This window comes from Nesoenas mayeri (assembly GCF_963082525.1).
Source record: "Nesoenas mayeri genome assembly, chromosome: 1".
Taxonomy (NCBI): domain Eukaryota; kingdom Metazoa; phylum Chordata; class Aves; order Columbiformes; family Columbidae; genus Nesoenas; species Nesoenas mayeri.
In genome coordinates, this window is record NC_137541.1 from 42,304,392 (window position 1) to 42,314,650 (window position 10,259).

A 10,259-nucleotide genomic window follows, 5' to 3' on the forward strand; every position below is an offset into this window, starting at 1 on the left:
GTGGCATCTCACAGCATGAAATCAGAAAACAGGAGATGGGAGTGGATGCAAACACCCCCTACCTGTCTTTGCTGCTGTTGTGACCTGGGCAGGCAGTCTGCAAGTGCACAATAAGAGGTGAAAATGGTGATGGATTTAATACCATTGAAGTGACAACAGTGTCAAAATATTATGTCATAATGATAGTTCCTGAGCTCATTTTTTTCCATCTGGTCTTGGTGTGGCCTCTTTAATCTGCAGTCACGATACTGATTGCAGCAGGGCAACCTCGCAGCTGGATGAACACCCTCTGTTTTAGTGGAAAGGATGCTAATGCATTGAAGAGCTTGGGCATCAAAAAGACAGCAGAGTTGACTGCAAAATGGAACTTGTGACTGCATTTCTGAGCAGACCTCCCTCTTGCTGGTTGGGAAGCCTGCCTGGGTGTGCTTACAGTGGAAATGCTGACGTACCTGAGCATCTGTCACTGGATTCCAAGCGTGCCATTTCCTCTGCTCCCAGAACAATGAGGAAAGTGAGAGGAAATCCGAACAAGCTCTCTGCGTGACAGGGAAAGGAGAGGAAACCTGAAACAATTCACTGGGCAGCAGTGGAAATGAAACCACTGCATCCCACTGTGTCCAGCAGAAATTATTTAAAATAATAAATAAATAGATAAATAAACCCAAGAAACACCCAATGTAGATGCTTGTTATGACCATATGCCTCAAAAATTACAGCAGTCTGAGCCATGAGCTTGCTATATATCGTTAGTGCTGAAGGTTAAGCCTGGACAGTACTTAGACATGAACCCTTGTAATGGCCACTGGGATGCCTCAGGAAATGGAGTCAGGGATGTGACAGGAAGTCACTGCTAGTGATTCTTTGTTGAACTCATTGTCCGTATAATGTAGTATGTTCTGTACTCATGGGGAGCAGGCTGGAGCAATTTATACTGGTGAAAATCCAGTTTGGGTAATTCCCTTTTGTCAGTAGATGTATTTGAACAAAAGTTCCCTCCTGTCCTAAACTGCTGTTGGAAAGCACTCACTTCTAAATGGTGATTCCCGTTTTTGTGCTTTTCAGCACGGGACATTGCAGATATACTGGGTTTAGAAAACTTAACTCCCAGGTTTTTAGACTTTGCTTTTGACCAGTTATGTTCCTAACCCTACTGCATGATACAAGCTCAGTCTTCCTTAGAGGGGACAGGGTGGGACCAACACCAGCAGATGAATTTTACTGCAGCTAATGCCAACTGTTTCATAAGGGATACATAATAAGACAAGATGGACAGTGTGTATAATAGGTCACAGTTAATGAGAAATGGTCCTGTCTACTCACTGGGATGCCCAGAAAGAGGTTACTGGGATATCCTGACTCCCTGACTGTATTCAGATTCCTTTGCCATAAGCATCTTTTATTATGCTTTCAAAACATACTAGGGGACTTTGTGTTAAAATTATGTTTGTATTGCTGCTTCACCATTGAATCACTCCTCCCTTCAACTGTTTCAATAAAAGGGAAGTAAAAATGGCCTCAGGAGGCCAGGCTTCATATCTGCCAGTCCAGGCTAAACATCAAATCACACATGGACCTTTGTCCCCACTTTGCTCAGCAACCAAAGGAAGGGTTCCACCTACACACCTAATTTGAAGGGAAAATAACATAACTGCTAGGAAAGAAAAAAAAAAAAAAAAAGAAAGAAAGAAATAGAAAAAGAAAAAAATATGCTTATCAAAGCACTCCTGCCAAATGTTGCTTGTAATTCTAAGGGAGCCACAATATTGGAACTAAGGCAATGCTGGAGTAGGTCCACCGCTGTCCCAGCTTTGTGCAGAAGGACATGACACATGCTTCTGCTGCTTTCTTGGTACTAACCCTGGTGCTTATCTGACCCATCAGTGAGCTGTTTCAGGGAGAAAAAAAGAGTAGGAATTGAATCTTCCTCCCAAATATGGTAGATCTCTGCCAACACAACTCCCAAAGCTGTTTCTCCAGGGTGTCACATGAGATCCAGTGCTGGCTGCATGGGTGAAACAGAACAGCATGCCTGGAACTGGAAAGGAGGATCCAATCAGCTCCTGCCCTGTCTATTAGCTCCTAGATTAATGAAGCTGAAGTATGAGGGTGCAGACTTGGATTCACAGGACCACCTACCTTAGAAGGTGGCCAAGAGCTTGGAGCTAACTCACACAGCTCCTGTGTCTTGTATAGGATTACAGATCTTCCAGCCTGCAGTTCCCACTCTCTGCCTGACCCTCCTGTTGCGTTTCTAGCAAAGAAATCTGGAGAGGAGAGTAGCTGAGACCTGTCCAGAAAATTGTGGTATGTTGGGCTCAGTCACACTTGCACAGCAGCACTGCACAGCAACCCAAATCCTGACCTCGAGTGAAGGGTTAATCTAGGGAAAAACAGGACTGAATCAGGAGGGTTTTTGCCTGTGTGGCTAAGAACAGAAGGAAAAGTTTCTGTTTTGTTCCAGCGGCTGAAACAGTGGCTGTGACTGCAGTGCAGGGCTGTGCTGTGCTGTGCTGAGCAGAGCAAACCAGCCCTCATGGAGCTCTGGACTACTGAAGTCAGATCCTTCTGCCAGTCAGGTCAGCCCATTCAGATCTGTTGTTTTCCCTATGTTGTTCCCTGTGTGTGGGCATGTGGACAAAGCTGCATTACTAGAAAACTGAAGAGGAGGTAGGAGAACTATGTAAGTTGTATAACTTTCTCTGTGATGGTAAAACCAGCCATCTCAGAAGTATGATGAAGTCATAACTCATCTGGTAGAGTTAGCTGTGCTATACTAGATTACTAAGATAAATTTACCATCGTGTCTGCCTTTGCATAGTGTGCAGTTCACATTCCAAAACCACACTTATGTGCTTATACACATGCACCTCTATGTTTGCACAGTGTACGTGGGCTAATGTGCATACCAGGGTATGCACTCACAGAGGCATAAACATATACACTCATACACAAATGCCAGCTGTGTGGCACAGAACTAATCACCTCACTTTTCACTCTCCCATTTTGAACACATCCATTTTCTACCATCGATTCCTTGGCTCCAGTGCCTGGAACATGAAATCAAGCAGGGTCAGACAGAGGGAACGAATGTGATCATATGCAAATATACAAAGAGACACTGACACAGAAGTGCTTCATATTCATTTAATCAAATCAGCAGTGTACTTGCTCATTTCTGGCAAACAGGCATGGGCATTACAAACATCTGAGTCACATTCTAAGGGACCAAAGCTTTTGTTCTTATGTGCAAAAACAAATGTTGATGTCATGAGGAGAGAAAAAGGACAAGGATTCAAGCTTTTTGAGATAGAGTGTTGCCCTTCCTAAAAGTCCGCTCGGTGTTACACAATTAGAGTGGGTTTCTGATGATTTTGATTCATGCATCTGCAGGGAAGTTTCCCTTACCACTGGAGCATACTTGTGGAGGTGGAATTAGCCCTGCAGTAACTCCTCTAGTTGTCTCAAGACAGTTTCCGGGGTCTCTTCCTTGTACCTCTCTGAGGTACTGACATGATCCCCATCATCACAGTACTTGAGCATTTGCAATATTTGTTCCAGAAACATCCTTGTGAGGTAGGGAAGTGCTACTATCCCTGGTTTTAGACAGAGGAGAGACACCAAGGCATCAAAAATCACAAAGGATATATTTAGCAGAACAGGCACTTGAAACAGGGTCCCAGTCCTTCTTCCTGTTATGTAAGTGCTCTGTCACTGCATCATCCTACTCCTCTGCACCCCTCCTGAGTATTAGTACCAGTATATGTTTTGCTAACACAAAGCCTTCTCTGGGAAGCATTGCTAGGAGTATGTGTAGCTCTCCATGTATGCTGCCTCCACCCTCACAGACAAAACTCCGTGGGTCTCACAGGCTGCTCAGCTGCATGGAAAGCAGCATATCCACCAGGTGTGCTCCCATCACAGCTGGGCTCCAGCTCAGGCCAGTAACACCAACATTCGCTTCCTTCCCTGCTACCAGAGGTACAACTGCTTTCTTCCACCAGTCACTGAAGGCAGGCTCTGGTACTAGAGTCACTGATGTGTCCTTCTCCTTGTTTTGGTTCCTAAGATCTGTCACTGGTTGACCATGTTTAATCTATTTTATATCTACCAGCATTCAGGTCATACTTTCCTTCTCCTACAAGGACTTGCCCTCCCTCACAGCCAAAGAACAGGTAACTTGCTCTCACATGCCACAGACTTTCTTTGCCTCTAAGAACAGCTGCATTCCTTTGGAGTCCTCCTTTTTAAAAGAAAAAAAATATACATCTTTAAATACAATATTAAAAAATGTAAAATAATCCTGTGTAAATAAATAGAACACAAACATCACAGTTCTCAGCCTGGAGAGTTTTCTTCAGAAGGGTTAACAATTTCTGGCCTCACTGTTTCACCCTGGGATGATGAGCCCTCCATACAGTCCGTCATATCTGGAACTGCTTTGTTCAACAGCCTTTCCAGATGTACCTTTGTAATGGGGCTGTACTCTACTGGAAATTGGCAGCTGTTGGCTTCTTGAGAGTACCCCAGCTCTTCTAATATTCATAAGTTGGTAAATTGTTTACAGTCCAAGGTCGGCACCAGGACTGCAGGGATTCAAACAGCCTCCTGCCTTCGGGAAGCAGAGATGGGGAGATGGCTGGGGAAACATGGGTTTAAGGAACATCCGCATAACCCTGCCTGCAGGTTCTGGGATCTGCTGCTGTGTAGCCAAAAGTCCATGCATCCATCATAACCTCCAGCTCGAATCAAGTGGCAACTGTGAGGTGATGTGGGGTATGTACATGTGTAAGCTTTAGCTTCCTATCATGAAGGAGTTTGTGTTCGGATATAAATAAGGCACACGAGAGATGTGCACACCTGTGTGGGTGAGCACCACCAATATCACAACAGCAAGAGGTAACAGTACTAACAGTGACAATACTGTAAAGTCTCCAAGCCCAGTTTTAATTAAGTGGAAAACGCTGTTTCAGCTGGATGCTCGTGGGGGTCTCAGCAGTGGTTTTAGCACCCAAGTTGAGCCTCCTTGTCTGTGGGGAAAACTCTGTCCTAGATTCAAGCAGTTCACAGACTTCATCCATTGCCCTGGTGCAGGTCTCAAGGTTGGCAGCCAGCTTCTGGATTTTGGCCTTCAGCACAGCCTGGCTCACTTTTGTGACCTCCTTTGTGTATTCTGGCACGAGGAAGCTGTGGGAGCCGCAGAAGACCATGAAGCAGACGGAGTTGTACAAGGAGATGGAGGCTCTCTTCTCTGACTGGCGCAGCATGGGGTCCCCCGGGCCCTGCCCCCGTCGGAGGAACTCCAGACAGCCAAGGATTTCCCTCATCTGTTTCCGACAAGTCATTGCAATTTCCTGCACCTTCCTCACCTCTCGGGAATTGCAGAGCACTAAGGATAGATCGGAGCTGATGCTGATGGCCCCTCCAGCAGTGGCCAGACCCAGACCCACAGCCGACGCCAGGAGAGAGGCCCCCATCGTCGCTGGGCTGAGGGACAGCCCCACGATGGCTGTGACTGCTCCTGCGGCAGTCAGGGTGCTCCCACTGACGTTGGCAATCAGGGACTTTTTGCGGAGCTTGTTGAGTTTACGAGCTACCTTGTGAAGGTGAGCAATTTGGCCACGCAGCTTCCGTCTCTGATCCAGTAGTTCTATGTGGAAGTGGTGCGTGGGGTCTAGTGTTTGGGGAAAGGCAGCACCGTTTCTCTCCATGGTTTCTGTCCAGAAACAGAAAAAAATTGGTTGGGATTTATGTTAAAAAAACAACGAACATGAGACATGATAAATCTGGACCACCCTTTCAGGGATGGCATCCAGCCAATTTTTTTTTCCTTCACCTTGCTTCATGAAAGGTTTGATGTCTGCACACACGTACACACTCACATACACACACACGCATGCACATACATATATGGACATTTAATTACCATTTTCCACTGTAACTTTCAAACAGAGCAACTTTTAAATATTTTTCTTGTTCCCTGAGAAAACTAAAATATCTTAAGGGCTGGGGTCAGAGGTACTGTTGTTATTACCTCTGTGAAGACACAAAATGTCTCTTCCAACCTTGGGGACATAAATTCCTTTAAGATTAAGTGACTTGGTGCCCAGAGTAGAAATGTTGCCGGAACTAATGTGTTGTCCTTATGGTGGCATTCAGAGGATTTGCAATATTCAAGGGCATCTTTCACAAGAAAGGCCAGGCTCTGAGGAGGTGAAAGCTACCCATCCCAGGTTGCTATTTAGGGGTCATTTCCCATTAAAGGAGGACAGAGGGAAGCTGCAGAGGGGAGTCAAGGTCTGGCTATTCTATCTAGGAGGTGAGAAGCTCATTGACGCCTCAGACGGGTATTGTGAACATCCTTCCTTTCTTTATGCCTAAGCAACTCAAGGACCTGCCACATTTTTTTCCTATTGTAACCTGGCGTCAGGATCTGGACAAAGACGGGAATCATTGTTCTGTGGTGCTTAGTCCAACCTCTGGTGATGGATCCCCAGTGACAGGGAGACCTATGGACCTTGTTTAAAAGGTTCATGAAGGGCACACCAGAAAAGCAAGCCCACCTTCAGTGCATAATCCCTTGAGCATGAGAGAACAGAGGAAATACAGGGGGTGCTGTGAATAGAAAAGGCTTGAAAACTGCTGGCTATGGCAACCTCCCCTCACAAGACAGCAGAAAATGTCTTTCCTTCTAGAGGGTGAATCTACAGGCTTTTGGTGCTAGGTGATTTCTCTTTGCTTTCTCTGGTCTTTGTCACAAGGGTAGAAAGAAATGTTCCAATTTGAAGGTTACTCTAGGGCTGCAAAGTGCATTGCAAAGGAAGGCAGCATCCTTAATCCTGCTTACATATAGGGCAACTGAGGCAAAGGAGGCAACAGGAGTGATGTAGCATCACCAGTTGTCTAGTGGGAGCAGAGCTTTTGTGCTCCACAGTACTGCACTGTGCACAAGGCTGTGCTGCCTCTGCACCTAGCAAGGTCTAGACATAGAGCTAAGCAGCTGTTTGCAGTCCATAATGCCCTCATAGCCAACAGAAGTCTCTGTAGCAGACAGACCCTGTCCTAGAGCCAACTAAGCAAAACTATACATTGCTGCAGCCACCTTTTCTAAGTCTTTGGTACTGTGTGAACTGGAGATGCCCCATCCCTCTCACAGGCATACTATATAGTTAGGATCCTTGGGGCTTTCATTCTGCAGAATCCCTATGTTTCAGGAGGAAACCTCCTACCAATAAGGGTCTTTCCATTCTAAAGTGTATATGAAAATAATTCTCACTGTAATTTTTCTCCCTTCTATTTGTCTTAATCCATTTCATGCAGAATCCTTTAGGACATCCCTCTATGCCCTTCAGAACAACAACCCCAGTCTTTCTTGGTATCATTGCACCATTTGTGCCACTTAGTACATTGAGCTTTTAGTAGCTGGAGGCGGTGCCCTCTGATTTTTTACATTATAGTCAGAGATGAAACCGAAAGCACGAGGACTAACACTAAACTAAATGCATACTGGCATTGAAATGAACAATGAGCATTTCATCAATAACTCAACAACAGATCAATATGATGATCATTAAATATATCAATTCCTGTAGCCTCTTAACAATTTGTTCTGAAGATTTGCTTGCTGAGAACAGTCTCAGCTAATAACAGTGGCCATCTCACTGCAGTTAGTAGAACAGTCATTCAATATATAGCATAAACCATATAGTGATGCATGTCTCTTGTATACACTGATTTATGTCACCATAAACAAAAAACAAAACAAAAACAAACAAAAAAACAAACCCCAACAACTCTTGCTCTTAGAGAAAAAATATCCCCGACAATAAAGGTATACATTAGTCGAAAACTTGCAGACACTTTCCTAATACAGTACTCAGAGAGACTCCAAAAATGCTTGTTCAAACTTACCTTTAGTTTCCAGCAGACTTCCCCAAAGACGAGTTTTGATCTGTTTCTGGAGGAGACCAATTTATAGCTCCTGTGGACCAATTGCTGCGATGGGAATGCTTTGCCTCATACTGGGAGTTTGCCATTTCCTGCTCTCCCTTGTGCAGAAGGATGTGACACACTGGAAAATGACCTGCGGGACAGCGAGCACACATCATGTTCAGGAAACGACCCCTGCGAATGAACATTGTGTGTTCGCTTTTCCTGAAGTGTAGGGGGAAAAAAATCGTAAAAAAAATCTCAGCCTATTCCTGGCGCTGAGCTAGTGCAGTCATTCCCCCAAGGGAACCATTGCCTTTCCCTGAAATAGCAACTGACTTTACTCTCTGCTGAAGCCGCCAATTGCTTGATGACTGAAGCTTCCCCCCATCACACGTCTCAAGCCAGTGGAGCATCAGCCAGCCAGCTACTTCATTCACGACTAGTGTACTTTTAAAATCCCAGCTCTTTGGGACAATCAAGTATGTGACTGGCTGGAGCACAGCAGTGCTGTGTGAAAGCTGGAGCTGTGCTCTGCGCCATAAAAGGGAAGCAGCAAGACTATTGCTCTGAATTCCCACCCCTTCTCCTTTGAGAAGATAAAACTATACAGCATCCTCCAAAAGGGGTGGTTTTGCGCTATTTCTTAACCATGTGCACCATGATAGTTGAGAAACAATCATGTTGTTTTCCTAAGGTGCCTGCCCAGCAATCAATGATTAGAACAAGAGAGTCATTGAGATTCTCTTTTTTGCTGCCTGCTGTTGCCTGGCAGTTGTGTCCACGTACAGATGCGGACAGAGGGAGGAAGTGATGAAGGTGTTGGGGAAGAACAGCCTAAGTGACATTCCTGGCTCTGCCTTTCACACTGAGTGAGCAACAGCTTCAATCAAAGACAGATACTTTGGATGGCTCCAAGAAAAAAAGGATTATTTGGTGACACTAAGTGGTGTCGCCCACCTCAAACCAAAGCAACGTGTGTTCTTACTGACTCCAGCCTGTGCTGTGAGGGGCATCTGTTTAGAGTAGTTGTGCTTGAAGATGGGTCATCTACTTTCTTGTTTGGTGGATTCTTACTCTCTGGGTCTGTTTGTTGACAGGGAACCTCTGATTGTGCCCTGGTGTACCCCTGGCCTGGCTAGTCTGAAAGCTACCTAGCTGTCACTGAGTTCTGAGTCTTCACTATTGAATGTGTGAGATGTATATTCATGCAATTGCTGGAGCTGACCCTAGGAAGGAACAGAGAATACAGAGAGAGGAGAAGGCTGAGATTGTTCATTTCAATGACAGATCAGGTTTACATCATCTTAAAATGACTGTGAAATAGTATGTCAAGTGTATTGTCAGAGTGGACCTGCATGAGATGGGACATGAACAAATGAATAAATAGCATTAAAAAGCTACTTCAACCTGCCACAAAACTGAAAAGATAAAATATTGTTTTGAAGACACTTAAATAAGCAATTTTGGTCTGTTACACTTTGTACATATTGCACATTAACAGGAAGGTGCATTTTGACACTGAAGGAAATTGCACTTTAGCCCTTCCCTTTGTTTTAGCAAACATGTGCTTGAATTGGAGCCCAACTACCTTGGCGAAGGTTTGCAGTTGATAGACATAAGAGTTCTTTCACACGTTCCCAAATAGAATAGACTTTTTAATGTAACTGCATCTACATTAGGACTTGTGCCAGCAGAGATGTTCTTGTTAGAACAGTGAGTTTTGGTAAGAATGGAATAACAAAGAAAAGAAAATTTTAAAAAATGTCTAGAATGAGCCTGAGAAGATTACAGTGTTTTGCTTTTTCTTCTCCCTTTCCCAGGGCTCTTCTTTCAATACATTCAGCTGCAAAAAGTTGCCATAAACCCTTGTGTTGCTCAGTGTGTGGGTAAGGACATGTTTTCAGTGCAGAGGATATAATTCACTTATTTTATAGTATCCCCTCACAGAGTTTCTTGCCTGTTGAGAGACTTGCACTTCACACAAGACAAGATATTGGATTCAGGCTTAGATGATTTTTCATAGGGATCATTCCTGGGCTCCTTCACCATCCAAAGGGAATGTTTCCCCATAACCCACTGCATTAATGAGATGCATATTGAGAAAATAAGGACATCCCATGAGGAACTACAGATATCAACTTTATTTTTTAAAATAAATGTGTATTAGAACAAGAAACATTATTACCTAGGAAGTTACCCTACAGCAGTATGTTGTGATTCGTTTTTGACCCTGTTGACACTCTCAGAAGCACCCTTATGGTAAGAGTTCTGGTCTTCTCTTCCACTGATAATTACAACGACCCCCTCCAGCAACGTGAGCAGGTGGG

At 44.5% G+C, this 10,259-nt stretch overlaps 1 protein-coding gene across 1 annotated transcript; it reads right to left on the reverse strand.

Annotated features, from left to right (window-relative positions):
• Window positions 1-4,946: 4,946 nt before the first annotated feature.
• APOLD1 (apolipoprotein L domain containing 1) lies at window positions 4,947-5,711 on the reverse strand (the record flags this gene model as incomplete). The annotated part of the gene is made up of 1 exon (XM_080363069.1): window positions 4,947-5,711. The coding sequence occupies one exon, from the start codon at window positions 5,709-5,711 to the stop codon at window positions 4,947-4,949; it is 765 nt and encodes a 254-aa protein (XP_080219195.1).
• Between the last annotated feature and the right edge of the window lie 4,548 nt (window positions 5,712-10,259).